Source organism: Nomascus leucogenys, chromosome 18 (genome assembly GCF_006542625.1).
Source record: "Nomascus leucogenys isolate Asia chromosome 18, Asia_NLE_v1, whole genome shotgun sequence".
NCBI classification, from domain to species: Eukaryota; Metazoa; Chordata; class Mammalia; order Primates; family Hylobatidae; genus Nomascus; species Nomascus leucogenys.
This window is the reverse complement of record NC_044398.1, coordinates 65445990-65467688: the sequence shown is the minus strand read 5'-3', so window position 1 is coordinate 65467688 and position 21699 is coordinate 65445990. Positions and strand designations below refer to the sequence as shown.

Genomic DNA, 21699 nt, shown 5'->3' with positions numbered 1-21699 from the left:
CAAAATATCAAGTAAAAAAAGATGAACAGTTTTTAATGCTACCTTTTGCACAAGAAGTGAGAAATGGAGAAATCTGATAGACACACCTATACACACAATTTGATATTTTCAAAAAGAAATGAGACAAAGCAAAAACTAAAGGGGAGGGAGGAAATGGAAGAAAGGACAAGGATGGAAGCAAGAATGTACTGTTTTAAACTTTTGATTTTGGAACTATAAAATCTTTTACATAATTTCTTAAAAATTAAATTTTTAGCAATTCTTAAAAACTGTAAATACACTGAAACAAATGAACACAATAAATATCAAATTAGTGGCATAAACATTTAGAGAAAAGAACTACAGAGTATTTTCACTGTTACCACGATATATTCTGAGGGCAAAAAGAACCACAACTGTATTCAATATCTTATTAATAGCAAAATTATTTTTAAACTGTTATAAGTATATATAAGAAAAAGTTTAATTATGTAATTGTCAGCAGGAATGAGGATTTTCTTTCCTTTTTTTTTTTTTTGAGACATGTCTCTTTCTGTTACCCAGGCTAGAGTGCAGTGTCATGATCACAGCTCCCTGCAGCCTCAACCTCCCAGGGCTAAAGCAATCCTCCCACTTCAGCCTCCTGACTAGGAGGGACTACAGGCGCATGCCACAAGACCCAGCTAAATTTTTTTTTTTTTTTTTTTTTTGTAGAGACAGGGTTTCACCATGTTGCCCAAGCTGGTCCCGAACTCCTGGGCTCAGGCAATCCACCTGCCTCAGCCTCCAAAAGTGCTGGGATTACAGACATGAGCCGTGTGCCTGGCCTAGGAACGAGGATTTTCAACAAAACCAAGAAATGATACATTTATAAAAATCCAAAAAGTTAAATAAAAACCCTGTGATATTAATTGTATTGGAAATGTCAGTATGAATTCTATTTTTTATAAAAACAAAGATTCCCTAGTTCTTTGTACTGTAAAAACCTAAAAGCAATGAAATCCAGTAGCATTGTGCACCCTAAGCACAAAATAACATTTCTCACTATAAGAAATTAGAGGCTCCTTAGAGATATGGCTGATTCCAAGTTTGGCACTGAAAGTGTATAGTGAGTCCAGAAAATCCAGAAAGCACATAAGCTATCAAAGACTGATGATGTCTTGTCAAAAAGACACAAAAGCCAACCTAAAGAGTGCTCACTGATCAAAAGATTGGAAATCCAAGTTTCAAAAAACATAACAGAAACAACTCAAATGTCCAGTAACAGATGGAGGTATAAACAAATATGGCATATGCATAAAACAATACTATTCAGCAATAAAAACAAACTATTGATATACACCACATGACTGAATCTCAGAAGCACTATGTTGAGTAAAAGAAGCCATGTAAAAGGAATACATAATGTATTTAAATAAAATTTTAGAAAATATAAGTTCTAGATAGGTGGCGATACGGACGTATTAAAAAGGGGCACAAAAAAACTCCTGAGGGTGATGGAAATGTTTATCTTGACTGTGGTGGTTTACTGCACTTCAACTATACCCCAATAAGATTAAAAAAAGAAGAAGAAGAAATAAGTGCAAAGGAGTAAATATATAAAAATCCACTCATTTACCCAGAAACTAAACATAATCATACACCCATGTTGGTCACTATTGAAACTTCCTTAGGACACAACTCATTTCCTTAAAAATTGTTAAAGGATCAAGCATTTATCCTGCCTTTTCTTTATGAACTGTATTTCAAGGTAAACAAACAGCTGATGAGACAATGCCTTTTTTAATAGGTGGATTCCAGGTAATAAATGCAGAGAGAAATGATAAAAACAGAAAATCGCCACTGTGCAAGTACTAGTGAAGTAATGGACCTGGGCAATTATCACTAGGTGCTAAAGCCATCATGTGAAAGGTTGATGAGGAAGCAGGGTGATACTATTTTCGCCAACTTGTCAATCTTAGAACAGTAGAATATTCAGACATTATGTAATGAAATAGGAAATAAATTGAACCTAATCTAATCAAGCCACTAGATCAGAGCAGTCCAGTATATATACATACATATACAAGCTACAAGTTGCATATGTAATTTAAAATTTTCTAATAACCACATTTAAAAAGGTAAAAAGAAACTGTTGAAATAAATTTTAATATCTTTCATTGAACCCAATATATGCAAAATACTATCATTTCAATTATAACCAAATTAAAATTAAGGAGATATTTTACAATTTTCATATTAACATTTCTAATTCTGGTGTGAATTTTACACTCACCAAACATCTCAATTCTGACAAGTCATATTTTAAGTGCTCAACAGCTACGTGAGGACAGTGGCTATTGTGTCACAAAATGCAGCTCTAGGGATGAGGACAGCTTACAGCCAAGATACTTGAGGATACAGAAGCAAGTTAAATGGCAGTTTAAGAAAGCAAATCCAGGATGTAGGAAACTCCACAGAATAGATGACCTGGTTTCTCCCTTCACTCATCCCTCCAAAATAGAAATCAATGGCAGAAGAAAAAAAGAGGGAGGCTGTTGCAGCATAAGATACTTAAGGGACATAACAATAAAAACAGTGTAGGGTTTTGTTTGAATCCTGATTCAAATACCAATGATCAAAAAACATCCGAGACAACTGGGGACATCTCACTGCAGATTCAGTATTTAATGATATTAAGGAATTATTGTTAGTTTTGTTGGATGACATCAATACTGAAATATTTAGGGAGAAAAAACAACTTGCATTTGATTAAAAAAAAAAAATGTAGGAATAGATTGACCATGACTTGATATTGGTGAAGCTGAGTTACGAGTACATGAAGCTCTTCATACTGTTTTATATATAAAATACATAGTTTGACAATTCTCATAAAGTTTTTTTTAAAAGTACTCACTGGCTGTGCACAGTGGCTCACACCTGGAATCCCAACACTTTGAGAGGCCAAGGTGGGAGGACTGCTTGAGGCCAGGAGTTTGAAACCAGCCTGGGCAACATAGTGAGACACCCGTCTCTACAAAACATTTTAAAAATTAGCCCGACGTGGTGGTGTGTACCTGTACTTCTAGCTATTCAGGAGGCTGAGGTGGGAGGAATGCTTGAGGCCAGGAGTTTGAGGTTACCATAAGCTGCTAAGCACCAGTGCACTCCAGCCTGGGTGAGAAAATGAGACCCCATCTCTAAAAGGTAAAGAAACAATTTTTTTAAACAGCATCCACTTGGTCTAGAATACTAAATAAGTTCCTCTGAAGTTCCATGATTTGCCCTCCTATGTTACACAGATCAGATGAGAATCACACTATGCATAATGTTACTATGGCCACTGCAATCAAGCAAACAGGATTTTTTCTCTTTATTTTTTGAGATGGAGTCAAGCTCTGTCGCCCAGGCTGCAGTGCAGTGGCGCAATCTCGGCTCACTGCAACCTCCACCTCCCAGGTTCAAGCGATTCTCCTGCCTCAGCCTCCCAAGTAGCTGGGATTACAGGCGCCTGCCACCAGGCACGGCTAAATTTTGTATTTTTAGTAGAGACGGGGTTTCGCCATGTTGGTCAAGCTGGTCTCGAACTCCTGACCTCAGGTGATCTGCCCGCCTCGGCCTCCCAAAGTGGGATTAGGGGCGTGAGCCACCGCACCCGGCCAGGATTTTTTTCTTAAAAATATCTAGAAGACCTTGCTACAAGTGTTGGTAGTAAACAAAACCCTTTAAGCTACTAACGTTCTCCTGTGTTTTCTTATTTCCTTTCTCTAATATTCATTTCCTAATATAATTAAATGTAAATTAGATTTTTATTTCCTCTTTTCACTTTGGAAGGTTGTCAAACAGCTTACCCCAACTACCCTGCAAATCAAACTCATTTTATTCTAGCAAATTTGAGGTAAATTATATATGCATTGTCTTCATAATATCATAGTTGCCCAAACACTAGCAACTATTAACTATTACTTCCTGTCTTGAAAGAAATAAAAATAATTGGTCCTCCTTTCTTATTTTCTCTGAAAAGCTTCCCCAAACTCTCCCAATCCAACTTAATGCGAGTAGACTATTTTTCCACTTTGTTCCACTCATTTCACACTCCTGATACAATTTTCTGTTATCCCTCTAATCTCTTATTTAGGCTTATGTACCCTCTCCAGAAGTTCTGTGTTGTGTCACTTACTTCCCCACAGGGATCTCTACCTCAAGGAGACCAATTCAAATGATATTCAAATATATACCTCCACTCCTGGTCTCTCTCCAAAACCCTATTAAAACTACCCAGTGGACATTTTCCTACAGATATACTAGCATCCCTTCACATTGTCTCAAGCCAAATTAATGTTATCACTATATCAAAACCTCTGAACGTCCCTGTTTTTTTCACCCTGACATGCAAATTAAACCTCTCTTTTGACTTCCTTTCCCGTTTTCCTTAATTAATGAAAGCCTGTCCATTTTTTCCTTAACATGTTCATACCTTTTCATTCCTCTGCCACTGCCTGAGTTGAGGTTCTTTTCATCTTTACAACCAGATAACATAATTTCCTAATTTACTTTCTCATTATGAATGTCTATCTTCTTTCCCTATACTATTATAGTACTCTGCCAACCACTGCCAAATTAATTTTCCTAAACTATCATTCTATTTATCCAATCACCTTGTTCAACATGGTTTTAAAAATGAAATCAAAACTCCTCTGCTTGATATTCAAGTCCCCTCATGTTCTCAAATCAATGTATATTCCCAGTCTTATCTCTTGTAGTCCCTAAGTGAAACAGTTCCTCTTGCTCAATTTGTGCTCCCAAAAACAAACAAACTTGGCACCATTAACAACACAATTTCCTCAACTCAGAATATCCTCTTGCATATAAGCCTTCCTGAAAGTCAGAAATAGCTATCTCCCTTTCTTGAACTTTTATAACACTTAATTGTATATACCATTCATTTTAAGTTAATCACTTCTTCACCTATATTGTAACTCTTTAATGGGTACCTGTTCTCTTTCCCTACACCGAAAATTCCTTGAGAGCAAAATCATGTCTAATTTAATTTCAAGCATCTATTGGGTATCTGGCCCCACAATGCCAAAAGTATATTTTGTTGATTGTTAATTAATCACCTTACTTTATTTAATACAAGTAATAGCTTTTCCTTGTTCTACTATAAACAGATCTGTACACTTTCTGGTGGCTGTATGCACCAGTCTAAACATATGGGTAGGGTCCAGTAATTTTTAAATTTTTTCTCAATAAACTCACGATAGCTACCATTTATTAATGATAGCTAGCTAACCACTATTAGGCACTTTACACGTATATCTCATTGATTCCTCATATCACCACCAGTAGTAGGCACTATTATCTCCATTTTACGGAAAACTACTACATCTTGGAAATTAAATGTCTCTCCCTTCTCATGTTATTATCTGCCCTTTCCCCTCCACATCAATTCATATCATTTTTTCTAAACTTTTTCACCTTTTACTCAACTAACCATTCGTTTTGTTTATTAACGACTATGTCCCAGGTGGTGTGCTGGTGCTGTAGCTACAAAACCCAGGAGACAACCGCGAAGATGGGGATAGAATCAGCAACATCGACCTAAGGGAAGTGAAGCAGAAGATCACGCTGCCTGCAAACACCAGCAAACGCCAAGACTCCCCTTCCACGAACCAACATTCTTCCACCCTCTCCAACTTTTTTCTGGGACCCCTTCACTTCCCAACGCCACTCAATGTACACTTCACTTTCTCGTGCTCTTCCTAAGAGAGTAGTGTTTTCTTCCTCAGCACCGAGAAAAAAAATAAAAGCAACAACTGGAACTTCTTCCTTACCCTGCCTTGTCTGCAGACCCTGGAGGCCCCTTCCATTTCCCCTTGTCCTTTTCCTTGTCTTTTTTGGTTCCCGCCGCAGTGGTCGAGTTCCCCTCGAACACGCTAAACAGCTCATCTCCGAATGCGTCCGCCATCTTTGGGAGCAGTGAGAGCGAAACTCCCTCCTACCCACGATGCCCCGCGACCGAAGACAGTGACGTCTCGTGAAGGCTCAACAGTGGCCCGCAGGAGACAAAAGTAGTCAAGTCGCACAGCCGACAAAAATGTTCCCCTGACTTTTTTTTTTTTTTTTTTTCCTGCTTTCCTTTCCTTTCCTTCCCGACCTAAAGTGGATAAGCTGCTCAATGGATAAAGAGCGAGGGCGGCGCTCGGCGCCTGGCGTGTGGCAGGCAGCTGGAGACTCAAGGAGGCGGAGCCTGCTGAATTCGACCAATTGCGAGGGCGGTCGCCCCGGCCCGAGAAGCCCGGATCGAAGCGCAGGGTAGCTGCCCCGGAGCCGGGGAATGTGAAGAGCTCTCGGCTGTGCAGTGATAGCGTCGGGGCCTGGGCCGCGAAGGATCTTCTGCCACAGCTGCAACATGGGCGGCAAGAACAAGAAACACAAGGCTCCAGCGGCCACGGTGGTCCGGGCCGCCGTGTCTGCTTCCAGAGCCAGATCTGCCGAGGCTGGAATTGCCGGGGAGGCCCAAAGCAAGAAGCCGGTGTCCAGGCCGGCCACTGGTGCCGCTGCCGCTGCCAGCGTAAGGGAGCCCCGTGTCAAGCAAGGTACAAGGGGTCCCCCAGCCCCTGGCTGTCTGCCCTGAGACCCTGCTGCTTGGCCTGAGGAAAGGGCCTTAGAACCCGGGAGGAGCTTCGGGCCCGACGTTTCTATCTCCCAACACTCGAGCTGCTACCTCCCCATGGGGTGGTCTTGTTTTAGATTAAAAATCTATGCTCTTTGGGCCTCCAAAATTCTGACAGTAGCCCTGTTGCAGCCTGGCATTTCCCTTTTAACTCACACTTTTCCCCCTTCTAAAAACAAAATAATTGCATTACCTCCTGTTTTAGCAGGGATCCATCCTGAGCACCATCTCAGCTAGCTAGGCTAACGCAAAGACGAGTACTGAGTGGAGTTCCTGACCTCCTGGTGCCAGCCAGCCCCATTTTCTGTCTGTTCTTCATATCATTTTCAGCAACAATCTAGTGTCTCCATGCGTTCTGGAAAAATCAGTACTTAATAAAAATTGCAGGACTTACACAGTGGTTACACACTGGTTACGTGTAACCTATTGTGAAATTGTCTGCCCTCGTTTCTGCCGCCATGCAGTTTTGCTTACTGTACAAATTGATTTGACAACTCAACTTGTAGATGGCTGATTCCTGCTGCAGATGAGCAGGCCACTATTACGGTTGAGCTCAAAAGATGAACAATTACATTCTGTTGTGTTCTTCTCGGGTTGTTTGCTTGTGCTTATTGGAGTATTCAAGAAATATTTGCTGAGCATTTATGTGTATATGTGCAAATATTTAGTATGTATCTGATAAGATGTGAGGAATGTGATGAGCAAAAAGAGACATCACCTCATGGAGTTTGCCAGTCTAATGTCAGAGATAGGTGTTAACTGATAGATAACGCACACAGACATATTTATAGCCTTATAATAGATAAGTGCCACAAAGAAAAGCCTGGGAAGACAGTTTAACAGGGTAATCTAATTTTTCTTGGGATGAGCAGGTATCATGGATGGTGTCTGGAAATGTAACAGTTAAGCTGAGATCAGGAGGATGAAAAAGGAGTTAACTCTGTGAAGCATGGCAGAAATTAGTATTCCAGGCGGGCGTAATGAACATCATGTGTAAAAATTTTGAGTCAGGAAAGAGCTTGGGGCTCTTGAGGAATTCACAGAACATAAAGCATTGCCAAAGGAGGAAATGAGATGAGACTGAAAAAGTAGGCAGGTACCAGACCTTTACCTAGAAGGTGGAAACAGTTCTTTACCCTGCAATTTATTGTAGTGTTAGCTACAGAGTTAGCATACTTGTAATTACAAATACATAGAATTTCTCCCTGACAACTATGGCAGTTTTATTCTGTGGATCAGCCTCTTTTTTACTTTTCCTTTGTCTTTTACTGACATTCCTCTGAATTATTTGAACTGATAGTGATTTGTTGTATTCTTTGGCTTCTCTTTCCTCCAGCCCCAAAATGTGACCCTTTCTCAAGGTGTCAATCCTTGACAGTATAGTTCGCTCCTAAAGCCCTTCTAGGAGTGTTCATCTATTTCCATTACTTCTATCTTTTCCTTTGTAGATGGCCTGTCTTCCAAGCTCAAATTGGCAATTTATACATTTTCCTGGATCCTCTGACCCTATTTTTTGCAAGCATCTCAAATGTAACAGGGCTAGTACTAAACTACTCTTCTTTCCCCAAACTAACTTTTCCTTCGACTTCCTTGTTTCTGTTTTTCCATGTTTCACTTTGCATTTGTGTAGTTCACATCCTAGTCTCGGTACTTGTGAATTCCTGGAGTACCAACAAAGTCTTTTAATAGGGCTCCATAGCTGTGCTCATTTTGCCTCCTCCAGTTGGTCTTGCATATCAACATCAGACTGGTCTTCCAGAAATGCTGCTTTGGTCGTAACACTTCCTATTTTCTTCCATGGCATCCTCACTGACTTTGCAATAAAATCCAAATCATTTAGCTAGCTTCTAAAACCCTCTTTCTAGCCTTTTAATAATTCCTCTATTCAACTATAGCAAATGTGGTGTGTTTTCATTTCTCCAAATGGAGCTCTTAGTTTTCTCCTTCCTCATATTTATTCTTGCCATGTTTTTCCTCATGGAGTGCAATCTGTCCCTAACATCATCTATCAAAACCTTAAAATACCCATTTCAGGTAACTTCCTTTTGAATTCTTCCTGCTATTCACAACTGACATATCCTAGTTGTTTAAATCATTCTTTTTGATAGTTAGTTCTTGCCTTATGATATGTAAAGAATTATACGTTTTATATATCCTACAAAATATATAGGAATAGTTTTATGGATATGTGTTAACATTTCCCCAGTATCTACTCCAGTGCTGTGCATATCGTCATGAAGAAAATTTCTTGGATAACTGGTAAGGAAAGTTCAAAGGAATTATTAAGACCAAGAAATCAAGAGAAAAAATTTGCACATAACTTTTGGGTTTATTTTAGGATGCTTTTAATATATAGTATAACATACAATAAACCTATTTTGGAGAAAAAAGTGGAAAAATGCTCAACTCTGTGTAGTTCCTAATGTAGATGTAGTGGTTCTACTCTACTTCCATCCCTCCTTATCTTTCCAATTTGAAGGATTGTACTCGGCACAGCTGGTCAAAATTGTCCTCTATTGTAGAGGTTCAAAATCACCAAATGGCTTGCACAATTTGGGGTATTCTTACCACTCTTGGTTTTTTTTTTTTTTTATTTCATTTGTTCATCAAAGAATTTCTGAAGAGGCCGAATAGGGAGGAGGGTGGGGAGAGGTTCAGTATTAAATAGGATGGTCAGGGAAGGAAGGCATCATATAAGAAGGTGGCTAGGCGCAGTGGCTCACGCTTGTAATCCCAGCACTTTGGGAGGCCGAGGTGGGTGGATCACGAGGTCAGGAGATTGAGACCACGGTGAAACCCCGTCTCTACTAAAAATATAAAAAATTAGCTGGGCATAGTGGCGGGCGCCTGTAGTCCCAGCTACTTGGAGAGGCTGAGGCAGGAGAATGGCGTGAACCCGGGAGGCGGAGCTTGCAGTGAGCTGAGATCGTGCCTGGGCGACAGACCGAGACTCCGTCTCAAAAAAAAAAAAAAAAAGAAGGTGACATTTGAGCAAAGGAGGCAGGTAAAGTAGTTACACAGATGACTGGATAAAGAGTCTCCTGGGGAGAGGGAACAGAAAGGCCATGAGATGCAAGCCTGGAGTGTTCTAGGAATAGCAAGACCTTTCCCCATCTTTCTTTTACTGTCCTTCCCTTTGCCTTTCTTTTTTCTTTTCTTTTCTTTCTTCTTTCTTCTTTCCATTCCTGTGCTTTAGAAGTGCCACTTCCTTAGCCTAATTATAATTAAGCTGCTTTATCATGTTATGACTGAGACCAAAATAAGAGATTCAGTAATTTAAGTTTTCTCTCAACCAAGAGGCTTGTGTTTCTGAAAATCCTTGAACCTAGTTGAGGCTTAACATTTTAAGAGGGGAATAAGAATTGGGAATGGATGTCATAAATTTATAAAAGCCATTATAAATTTTTTTTAGGGTCACTAAAATAGAAAAAGTGCTATGAGGAACAGAAAACTGTGACTTGGTAAACATTAAATGGAGAATGGAGGTTTGGAATAGGAGTAGCTTCCCTTAGAAAACATTTAAACTGAGATGATCTGCAGAGTATTTGTGGCAGAGGGAAAAACAAGCCTAAAAACCCTAAGGTGGAAACAAGTTTGGCATGTTGTAAGAAGATAGTGCTGTGTGGCTGGAGTGAAGAAAGAAAAAGTTAAAATGTGGCTGGAAGTCTGGGAAGGAGCCAGAGCAAGTTCAATGGGAAGTGGGGGCCGGTGTTGGTATTAAGTAGAGGAGAAACTTCAGCTGGTTTGCATTTCAAAATGATTAGTCGGGCGACCCTAGCAGTGTGTACTTCCTCACAGGCCTTAATTGCTCAGACTACATCAATTCATCCTCATCTATTCTCTTGGCACTCTGCACTTCCCCTTTATTACTCATTTGAGTATTAGTTGCTTACTAATTATACTACTGTTCCAGAATATAAGCCCCATGAGGACAGGCACTGGATCTGTTTACCACCAGAGTCCCTGTTTGGGTCCATTGCCTGATTAACCATTCTACAGATGTACACACTGTTGATCAGAAGGGCATCAGAGTGCTAACAACTCAAAGTGAAGGTCTTAGTCATAGTGGGTCATTAGCATTGTTTTTTCCTTTAAAATACAGTATAAAAAGAACACGTAGCAAAAGAAAAGATTATTGGGCAATAAGAAACTGATTCTGGTTGATTTTTTTTTTTAATTAGCTGAGTCATTTTGAGGAAATCAGTTGTCTGTGCTTCAACTTTAATGCAGTAAATATTTTTGAGAGCCAGCTATATATGTTGCATTGTTCCATGACCTTTCATTTATAAATTTGGAATTCATAATACTTTGCCTTGGAGATATTGCATACTAACATCCTTACTTCCAGTCAGATTTCCAGTAACTTCCACCATATTAAACACAAAACCAAAAATTGTAAAAGTCTCCAGGCAGTAAGGAAAGTAGCTGTCATAAATCTTACGCACTTTACTTGGCAAAAGTGAATCTGGCCCAGTGAATGTTGAGCAGGATTCCTTGATTTCTCTGATCATTTTTCAGAAACTCAGCTCTTTTATTTACCCTCTGGAAGTTTGCAGTATAAGCTAACTTCAAGGAAGTGATACAGTTGAAACTCTTAGGTGAAATGTTTGGAGGAGACAGATGAGAATTTTACTTTAATCTTTTCAACTGGGTAAATTAAAAACCAACCAGTTTTTTTTTTTTTTTTTTTTTTTTTGGATAGGATCACTCTGTCACCCAGTGGTTCACTACAACCTCTGCCTCCCAGGCTCAAGCAGTCCTCCCACTTCAGCCTCCCAAGTAGCTGGGATTACAGGCACAAGCCACCACACCTAGCTAATATTTTGTATTTTTTGTAGAGATGGGGTTTCACCATGTTGCCCCGGCTGGCATTTTTAAAGGAATTTACAGTCTTACTCTTGTCAGTAGCATATCAACTTTGAACTGTTTCTCCATGTAATCTTGGTAATGTACTGCTCATCTATCTGTAACTTTTTAAAAGGGTTATAACTGGGGCCTCTTGATGCGTTTGGGGACCTCTAAAACTGCATGCTAAATTTGTGCACAAGGTTACTATAATTGATAAGACTCCCCAGAAATAGTTAAAGACTACTAAATATATACTCTCCTTTATCACCATTGACATGAATTTATAAGAGAGATTACTAGAATTAAGGTAAAGTTTGAGACTAGAAGATAAGGAAACTAACAATACTATACCAGAGTTGTAATTATCTTTTTACATATGCCAGGTAGCTTTGGGTACCTCCGATATCACTATAGCATAGCAGTAATTCAGAGAACCACGAATGTTTCTCTTTCAGACTGCCCAGATGTACAAGTTAATTTCAAGAAGTTATTCTCAAAAACTTTTGTTCTTTTAAAATATCTAATTATATTAGCTACCATCTTAAAATGAAGAACCTAATGTAACCCAGCAGAGAGCAAAGTCTTTGACTTTAAAATCATAAGAACATTTAATGTTTAAATGTCTCAAAGTAGAAAAAAATGCTTTTCTTATTTTAAGGTGTATAAAAACCATGCAACTAGATTTATGATTCTGGAATCATTCTTCTTCTTTTTTTTTTTTTTTTTTGAGATGGAGTTTCACTCTTGTTGCCTGGGCTGGAGTGCAATGGTGCAATCTCGGCTCACCGCAACCTCCGCCTTCTGAGTTCAAGCAATTCTCCTGCCTCAGCCTCCCAAGTAGCTGGGATTACAGGCATGCACCACCATGCCCAGCTAATTTTGTATTTTTAGTAGAGATGGGGCTTCTCCATGTTGGTCAGGCTGGTCTCGAACTCCCGACCTCAGGTGATCCACCCGCCTTGGCCTCCCAAAGTGTTGGGATTACAGGTGTGAGCCACCACGCCTGGCCTGGGATCATTCTTATACAGCAGTGGTTCTCAAAGTGTGCTCAGGAGGTCCTAAGGAACCTGAGACTTGTTTGCCAAGGGCTCCATGAAGTGAAAACTTTTCATAATAATTCTGAGATGTTATTTGCCATTTTTCATGCTCATTTTCTCATGATTATGCAGTGAGGTTGTCCAGTTGGCTACATGATGTGTAATGTTACAGCAGATTGAATGCAGAAGCTGGATGTTATGAACTGAATGTTTCTGTCCTCCAAAAATTAATATGTTGAAACCCTTACCCCCAGTGTGGCTATATTTGGAGATAAGGGCTCTAAGGAAGTACAGAAGGTTAAATGAGATCACAGGGATGGGGCCCTGATCCAACAGGATTAGTGTCCTTATAAAATGAGATACCTGAGAGAGCTCAGTTTCTCTGAGTAAGCACAGAGAAAAAAGCCATGTGAACAGATAGCAAGATGGTGGCCACCTACATGCCAAGAGAAGAGGCCTCAGAATGAAACCTACCTTGCTGGTACCTTAATCTTGGACTTCCCAACCTCCAGAACTATGAGAAATAGATTTCTGATGGTGAAGCCATCCAGCAGTCTGTGGTATTTTGTTGTGGCAGTCTGAGCAGACTAAGATACCAGATATTAAAGAGATTTGCAAAAACGGAAATTTTTTTTTGTCTTGAAAAATATAGGCACATTTCATCAAAAGCATCATTTATATTAACGGAACAGGTTTATTTTTATTAATATTATTATTTTGTTGAGGTTCTTTTGTTTGTTTTTTTGAGACAGAGTCTCGCTCTGTCTCCCAGGCCGGAATGCAGTGATGCAGTCTCGGCTCACTGCAACCTCCGCCTCCTGGGTTAAAGCAATTCTTCTGCCTCAGCTTCCCAAGTAGCTGGGATTACAGGCATGCATCATCAGGTCTTGCTAATTTTTGTATTTTTAGTAGAGATGGGGTTTTGCCATGTTGGCCAGGCTGGTCTCAAACTCCTGACCTCATGTGATATGCCTGCCTCGGCATCCCAAGTGCTGGGATTACAGGCATGAGCTACCACACCTGGCCTATTTTTATTATTATTAGAGACAGGGTCTCACTGTTGCCCAGGCTGGAGTGCAGTGTTGCAGTCACAGCTCACTGTAGCCACTACTGCAGCCTTGAACTCCTGGGTTCAAGCAATTTTCCTGCCTCAGCCTCTTGAGTACCTGGGACTTCAGACATGCGCTACCACAGCTGGGTAACTTTTGTAGAGGCAAAGTCTCACTATGTTGCCCAGACTGGTCTCAAACTCCTGGGCTCAAGAGATCCTCCTACCTCAGCCTCCCAAAATGCTGGGATTATAGGCATGAGCCACTGCACCTGGCCAGATTTATTATTTTTAGTGAATGAATATTTTAAAATTTCCCTTTTAATTTATAATATACTAAGTATCAATAGACATAACCCACATAAACAAAAACTATTTGGATCCTCAGTAATTTTTAAGAGTAAGGGGTCATGAGACCAAAAGTTTGAAAATAATGTGTATTGTTTCCTGGTTACTCATTGTTAAAGGACTGACACTAGACAGCGTTTCTGTTCACTGGAACAGACTTGGCAACTGTAGTGGGTTGAGTGAGTAGTGTCGCCTGAAATATTCATGTCCACCTGGAACCTCAGAATGTGACCTTGTTTGGAAATAAGCTCTACAGATCTGTGGATCTTGAGATGAAATTATACTAGATTTAGGGTGATCCCTAAATCCAATAACGAATGTCAAGAGAAAGGATAGGGACATTTGGACACAGAGACAGGGAAGAAGGCCGTGTGAAGGAGGAGGCAGAGACTGGTGTTATGCTGCCACCAGAAACTGGAAGAGGGAAGGAACGATTCTTAGGTAGAGCCTTCAGAGAGAGCATGGTCCTGCTCACACCATGATTTTGGAGTTCTAACTTGCAGAATTGTGAGAGAATAAATTTCTGCTGTATTCAGCCATCAAGTTTGTGGTAATTGGTTATGGCAGCCCTAGGAAACGATAGCAACCCTGGACTTGAGTTCAAGGAGAAAAGATGATAGGAACTCCCACCTCCCTTTTCACTTAGCATACCACCTTCAAGAAAGAGTGCTTTCTCTTTAAAATTGTCCATCTACTCTGCCAACAATCATATCTTCTGAGAAGTTTTGCCTCAGCTAAGTGCCAGGAGAAAAGCATCTGACTAAAAGATATGAGGATAAAGATAGATTTTAACCTAAAAGATATGTAGGCATTTGCATTTTATGAGAAACTGGTTAACATGGAGGAATGCTAATTGGTAAAATGTTGAAAATTTAGAGAGGATATTGCTAGCTACTAGATTGAGTTATTTGGTGAAGTATTGGGGAAAAAAAAGCTGAAATCAAATATTTAATATTTAGCATTCTTTAGAGGAAAATTAAAATAATGTAATAGATATTAATCATTAAATTGCCTTGTCTATTTGTATTATTTACAGGTCCAAAAATTTATAGTTTTAATTCTACAAATGATTCTAGTGGTACTGCAAATCTGGATAAATCTATTTTGAAAGTAAGTAACCAACGTTTTGAGTCAAAGAAATGTTTCCCCCTTTTTTTCCCAAAAAAAGATGTATCCTTAAATGTAAGAAAATGATGGGGTGTTTTAAATTTTTGTAAATAGTACTCTAAGAGCTAATCTCTACTAAAAAGAAGTAAATCATACACATATGTTGAGAGACAGTAAGAAATGAAGGAAGGTCTGGTTAAGATCTAAACTTCTAAGCATGGCATATACATTTTTTCAGGTCTGTCTTAGAACACCTTTTCACCCTCCTCTCTACTACTCTGATCTCTACTTAATATTTTAGTTCATGGGACATCTCATGAATATCTCATTTGTTCTTCTAAATCCGTGATTTTACAACTTCTAGCTTTTACCCATGTACTCTCTGCCTAGAGTGCCCTTATTTACCCTTTTTATTTGTCACCTCTGTGACGTCTATGAAGTCCTTTATAACTCGCCCAGTTGATTTTCTTGGTGGTTCTACTATTACTTGATATATCTTTTTTGAGAATTGCCATGCTGGGTTATAATGTGTCTCTTTATATATATTTTCTGGGCTAGACTGCGAATTTCTGAATTATATTTTTGGGCTTAGTTTATAGTAGACATTTAGTTAAAAAGTAATAAAGGGAAGATATTTTTGTAAGTAGATGCTTGTGTACTCTTAGGTCAAAAATAACAAAAGAACAGAAAATAAAATGGCTAGTAGGAAAAAGTAGGAATCAAAGTCTAGAAGCCAAAAGAATTTGTGTAGCTTATTACTACATATTTAGTTTTCAGTTTTACTTGTTATACCCCTTTTTAGTGTAGCGTTCATTCTTTTAGGTTGTGTGCTTGCGCTGGTTTACATTAAACCCCTCCAAGAATTCTGATTCAGTATGTTGGGGATGGAACTTAGGAATCTTTCTGACAGCAACCCAAGGGTAGTCCAAGGACAATGTCTCGTGACATTGCCCTCGAGAGGCTTTTTCTTGCCACGTGTTAAAGATAACAAGAGTTGCTTTTTTCATACCACATTTTTTCTTAAAGAAATGATAGGAATGTGGTCAAATGGGTGGTAGTCCAAAAAATGATAATTACTGTATCTGATTTTAGCTGAAATTTTGGGCTTGGTTGGCAGGAATATAGAAAACTGTGTGATTGGCTTTTAATTTTTTAATAATTTAGCTTCTAAATGATACGACCTTTTTGGCCTCAACAGGTGGTAATTAATAACAAACTAGAGCAAAGAATTATTGGAGTGATCAATGAGCATAAAAAGCAAAATAATGACAAAGGAATGATTTCTGGAAGACTTACTGCCAAAAAATTGCAGGTATTTTGCAAACTTTTTTAAGTTCCTTAGCTTTAGTGAAGCATTTTTAGACAGCTCCTCATGTGAGATAAAAATGGCTTTACAACTTCCATTGAGATTTTATGTAGATCATTTCCATCTCCAAGGATAGAGAAGGACTCGTGCACACATTAAATCAAGAAGGTACAAGTGCACACATTAAAATGGTGATATGAAAATTAAGGTATATCCCCAGAATTATATTATTGAGCACCTACTATGTTAGATTCTGTGCTGGGCACTTTGTTTACATTTTCTCTGACACAACAGTCCTATGAAGTAAATGTATTTGGCCCCATTTTTTCAAGTGAAAGAATTGAGGCTTGCAAAGATGCCCTAAATTATACCCTAAGGTTACTAGTAAACAGGGTCTGGATTTGAACCCAGCTCTGCCTAACCATAATGATTATGCTTTAGAAAGTATGTTAAAATGCTTTATCTTTATGTATAGAGATGTTCACTGAAGCACAGCTTGTAATAAAAAAAAATATATCCTAAGTGTTCAGCCATAGAAAAATATAAAATTAGGATATGTCTACCCAGTGGAATATTATGTAACTATTCAAAGTGATCATGCAGAGTTTCTACTAACTTGGGGAGGTGCTTATGTTATAATGTTAAGTGAAATCTCTTTTTACAAAATTATGGAAAAATGACTGAAAGAAATGTACTACATTTAGTAACTTTGAATAGTGAGAATATGGATAATTTCTCCTGGTTCTCTGTTTTAAAGATCTCTGGTTTCCAAATTCTTAATTCAGTAAACACATTTCATTTTTAACTGGGAAAAAAAAGATTGTTTTGAAATTATAATTTGTGTCAAAGTTTCTGGTTTAAAATGAATGGGGTAATTAGTAATACAGGAAGGGAACTTTGACAAATGTGACTTTTTTTATATTTGCTTGTCATAGGATTTATACATGGCTTTACAAGCATTTTCATTTAAGACAAAGGACATTGAAGATGCCATGACCAATACACTCTTATGTGGAGGTGACCTTCATTCTGCCTTGGATTGGCTCTGTTTAAACCTTTCAGATGGTAAACAATATCATTAAATTCTTTCAGTTTCTAAAACCTTTTGAAGTAGTTTTGGTATTTGTATCAACCTTTGGGCTCATACTCATATTTTTTCACTTTCATAATTATTTACTTTTAAAATGTTCTTACCTTCTGTTCTTTTCAGGATATTTTCCTTAGAGATTGTGGCCTATGCAAGAAAATATTATGTTTTGTGTTCAGTTGTTGATTGTTATTTTGCTATGTCCTTAATACAAGGTTTGCCTGTCAGTAAGCTATGTCTCCTGGTTTTTCGTTTAGAAACTAGGACTGTCCTTGAATATATAGTATTTTATTAAGCAGAGGATCATGATTGTAATCTTTGGCAAGAATGTAGAGTGCAAATGGCTTGTGGTGACTAAGGATACTACCACATACTATGACAGAAAGCCAAAGAGTGGGAATGATTAAGATCTTATGACAATTTAGGAGCCTAACATTGAGGGTGAAATAATGGCCAAATAGAAGAGGGCTAGCTATCATCCGATGAGTATGTTCACTTCTAGTTTGACAGATAAAACCAGGTTCATCTTAAGATTTCTATTCTTAGGAGATGAGGGAATAGAAGAAAATTAGGTGCTCTAAGTCTAGGCAAGGTTTACAAATGCTTAAAACATATTTGTGTGTTTTATGTATCATATGCCTGTTTATTTTCAGCATAGTTTCTTTTATTTTAAGATGCACTTCCTGAAGGATTCAGTCAGGAATTTGAAGAGCAACAACCTAAAAGTAGGCCTAAATTTCAGTCCCCTCAAATGCAAGCCACTATTTCACCTCCATTGCAACCTAAAACAAAAACACATGAAGAAGACCCTAAGAGTAAGGTAATTTGAGACTTAAGCATTTAAAGTTGTATAAAATCAGAATGGAGCACATGTAACAGTTTAAAGAGTATAAATATTAGGTTTCTATAACATTTTTACTTCTTACAAATAACTAATTGGTTTGCCAGACTTTTCTATCACTGTTTGTTTTAGTTATTATTATATAACAAACCACCCCAAAATGTAGTGGCTTAAACCAACTATTATTTCTCATGATTCTGCAGTCTGTGCTGGGCTCAGCAAGGTGTTTCTTCTGTTCCAGGAAGTATCTTCCAGGGCTGAAACATCCAAAGTGGCTTCTTCACTCCCATGACTAAGCTGGAGACTAGCCAGGCATCTCTCTGTCTACATGTTTTTTCCACATGACTAGCTTGGGTTTCCTCACATATAGTGGTCTTAGGGTGGCTGGGCTTCTTATGGCATCTGGCTTCTAAGAATATTTTAAGATGATAAGCCAAAATGTACAAATTCTTATCAAACTCCTGCCTTATCAGTCTTGCTAATGTCCCATTGACTGAAGTCAGTCACATGACCAAGCCCAGAGTCTGTGGAAGAAAATTACAGATGAGTGTGAATAATGGGACTGTAATTCATTAGGGCATTACATTTAAATACTCTGCATATTGTAAAATGTCTATGGAAAAAATAATCCTCATAAAACCACTATTTTTAAGGAATAACACTAGTTTTTTTGTTGTTGTTTTTCTGAGACAGAGTCTTGCTTTGTCACCCAGGCTGGAGTGCAGTGGCTCACTGCAAGCTCTGCCTCCTGGCTTCACACCATTCTCCTGCCTCAGCCTCCCGAGTAGCTGGGACTACAGGCACCCGCCACCACGCATGGCTAGTTTTTCTGTATTTTTAGTAGAGACGGGTTTCACCGTGTTAGCCAGGATCTCCTGACCTTGTGATCCACCTGCTTCAGCCTCCCGAAGTGCTAGGATTACAAGTGTGAGCCACCACGCCCAGCCAACACTAGTTTTTAACAGTTCTCCTTTCATCCTTTTTTACCACTTTATGTAAACATATTCTTTGGATTTTGCAATTGTAAATTTCTCAATGTTGAGGTCAATTTATTTGTCCTTCACTGAGCAATAAAGAATAACAGCTTATATATCTGCTGCTTTTGAGTGTGAAGAAATTGTAAAAGCAGTGACAAGATAGTTTTGACACCTTTTTCTAACTTTGGTTTTTCAGATATTTGTTTTCTCTTTCTAGCCAAAAAAGGAAGAAAAAAACATGGAAGTAAATATGAAAGAGTGGATTTTACGATATGCTGAACAACAAAATGAAGAAGAAAAGAATGAGAATTCTAAAAGTTTAGAAGAGGAGGAAAAATTTGACCCTGTGAGTGGAAATTTGTATTAGGCTTCTAACTGGATGCTCCTAAGCAAGATATATTTACTTTTCTGAGCTTTAGTTTGCTCATTTGTAAATTGGAAATGTACCTCTAAGGGGTTGATGTTAAGATTAAATAAAATAACACTTAGGCAAAAACTTAGCAGAAAGTTAACTGCTCAAAAGATGTTAATTACATTTCTCATGTTTAAAGAGATAATCATCAAATATTTTTAAATGATTTTTATGAGTAAGGAGTATGCTAAATTCTTTAGGTAAGAAAAAAAGATAAGGCACATTCCTTTACAGAAGTTCACAGTCTACAGAGAAAAACATAGACATCATATGGTAAGATAGAAATATAAGGCAGAAAATATACTAAGTCAAAAAAGCAAGTTATGGGAAATACTGCAATACATATATCTGACAAAGGACTTCTATACATAATTATATAAAGAACCTTTAAAAATAGACACCTCACAAAAGTAGATTAGAGAAATGAAAATGAAAACTTAAATGAGATATACTATATATCCATCAGAATGGCTAAAACTAAAAAGATCAGTAATACTAAATGTTGGGAGGAATGTGGAACAACTGGAATACTCATATTGCTAATGGGAGTGTAAAGCTAATGGAAATGTAAAATGGTACAGCCACTTAGGAAAACTGGTCCTTTCTCATAAAGTTAAACAAATACTTATCATGTGACCCAACAATTTTATTTCTAGGTATTAAGAAAAATTAAAACATTTGTTCACAAAGACTTGTACACAAATGTTCATAGCAGCTTTATTTATATTAGGCAAACACGGCAAACAGCCCATGTTTGTCAACAAGCAAATGGTAGAAGTTGTAGAACAGCATGTGTAATCTGATGAATTCATTTGTGTAAAAGAATATATATAGCTACGTATTTGCTTTTTTACATAAGCAAAGAAAACATCTGGAAAGAGACACAAGAAGCTGTTACTGGTGATTAGGACCAGTGTGGTAGGGTGGGATGGAGAATTCTTTTTTATATTCTTCTGTATATCCAAGTTTTTTTAAACCATGTTCCTATATTAAACTAATATAAGTGAAATGTTTAAGGCAGTATAAGTCTACTTTGAGATTTGGAGAAAGAAGGGGTCTCTTCTGATTGGAGCATTAAGTCAAGACTTCAAAGAGATGGGACCTAAAGGATGCACAGAGTTTAGACAGGCAAAGAAAGATGGGAAGATGGTCCACATGTGTGAAATAGTGTGAACAAGGGTACAGCTGTGGAATTGTACAAGGAGTCTTTCAGTAGTAAAAAATGGATGAGCATATGTAGAGATAAGATGTATAGATGAGTACTGGTAGATAGGAGTAAACAGGTGAGTTCACCTGAGACTGGAAGATTTTGATATCCAGAAGGTGATTTTGACACTTTTCCTTTGACAGTAAAGAGCCACTACAGATGTAGGGGCAGGTGACTGACAAGAATTTTTAGGTCAAGCTTAGTAGCATTCGAGGTGGTTTGGAATATTGAGTGATGTTTAGAGCAATTTGGAAAGGGTAGGGAGGCCATTATGGTAGCTATTGCACTTGCTCAGGTGTGAGATAATAAAGGTTCAAATCAGTAATTGGAAAGGAAGAGAGACATTTGTAAAGCAAGAATCTATAGAAATTGGTGATTTATGGAATATAAAGGCTAAGGAAGATTTCTTCAGAGAAGATATACAAATCATCAGTAAGTGTATGAGGAAATGCTCAACATTACTAATCATTAGGGAAATGCAAATCAAAACCACAATGGCATACCACTTCACACCCGTTAGGATGTCAGCTATCAAAAAAAACTGGAAATAATAAATGTTGACAGGGATGTAGAGAAATTGGAACCCTGTGTACTGTTGGTGGGAATGTAAAATGGTGCAGCCATTGTGGAAAACAGTTGGGTAGTTCCTCAAAAAATTAAAAATTGAATTACCACGTGATCCAGTAATTCCATTTCTGGGTATATACTCAAAAGAATTGAAAGCAGAGTCTTGGAGGAGATATTTATACACTGTGTTCATAGCAGCATTGTTCACAATAGCTAAAACATGGAAGCAATCCAGTATCTATCAATAAGATGAATGAATAGGTAAAATGTGGCATGCATA

General features: G+C 38.1%; 2 protein-coding genes across 4 annotated transcripts in view; one reads left to right on the top strand and one right to left on the bottom strand.

Moving 5' to 3' along the window:
* MTREX (Mtr4 exosome RNA helicase) overlaps positions 1-6198 on the bottom strand; it is a 118856-nt gene extending 112658 nt beyond the window's left edge. The window contains exon 1 of the mRNA XM_030798497.1: positions 5793-6198. Coding sequence (XP_030654357.1) covers positions 5793-5926 — 134 coding nt within the window. The 5' untranslated portion in view covers positions 5927-6198. The remainder of the gene's footprint in view (positions 1-5792) is intronic.
* Positions 6199-6228: 30 nt separating this feature from the next.
* The window catches only part of DHX29 (DExH-box helicase 29), a 53296-nt gene continuing 37825 nt past the window's right edge, over positions 6229-21699 (top strand). For all 3 annotated transcript variants that reach the window (XR_004026747.1, XR_004026748.1, XM_003265928.3), the window contains exons 1-6: positions 6229-6557; positions 14952-15025; positions 16221-16334; positions 17264-17393; positions 18090-18235; positions 19451-19579. Coding sequence is in view for 1 of the 3 variants with exons in the window: in XM_003265928.3 (XP_003265976.1) it covers positions 6371-6557; positions 14952-15025; positions 16221-16334; positions 17264-17393; positions 18090-18235; positions 19451-19579 (780 nt within the window). In the remaining 2 variants the exon portion in view is untranslated. The remainder of the gene's footprint in view (positions 6558-14951; positions 15026-16220; positions 16335-17263; positions 17394-18089; positions 18236-19450; positions 19580-21699) is intronic.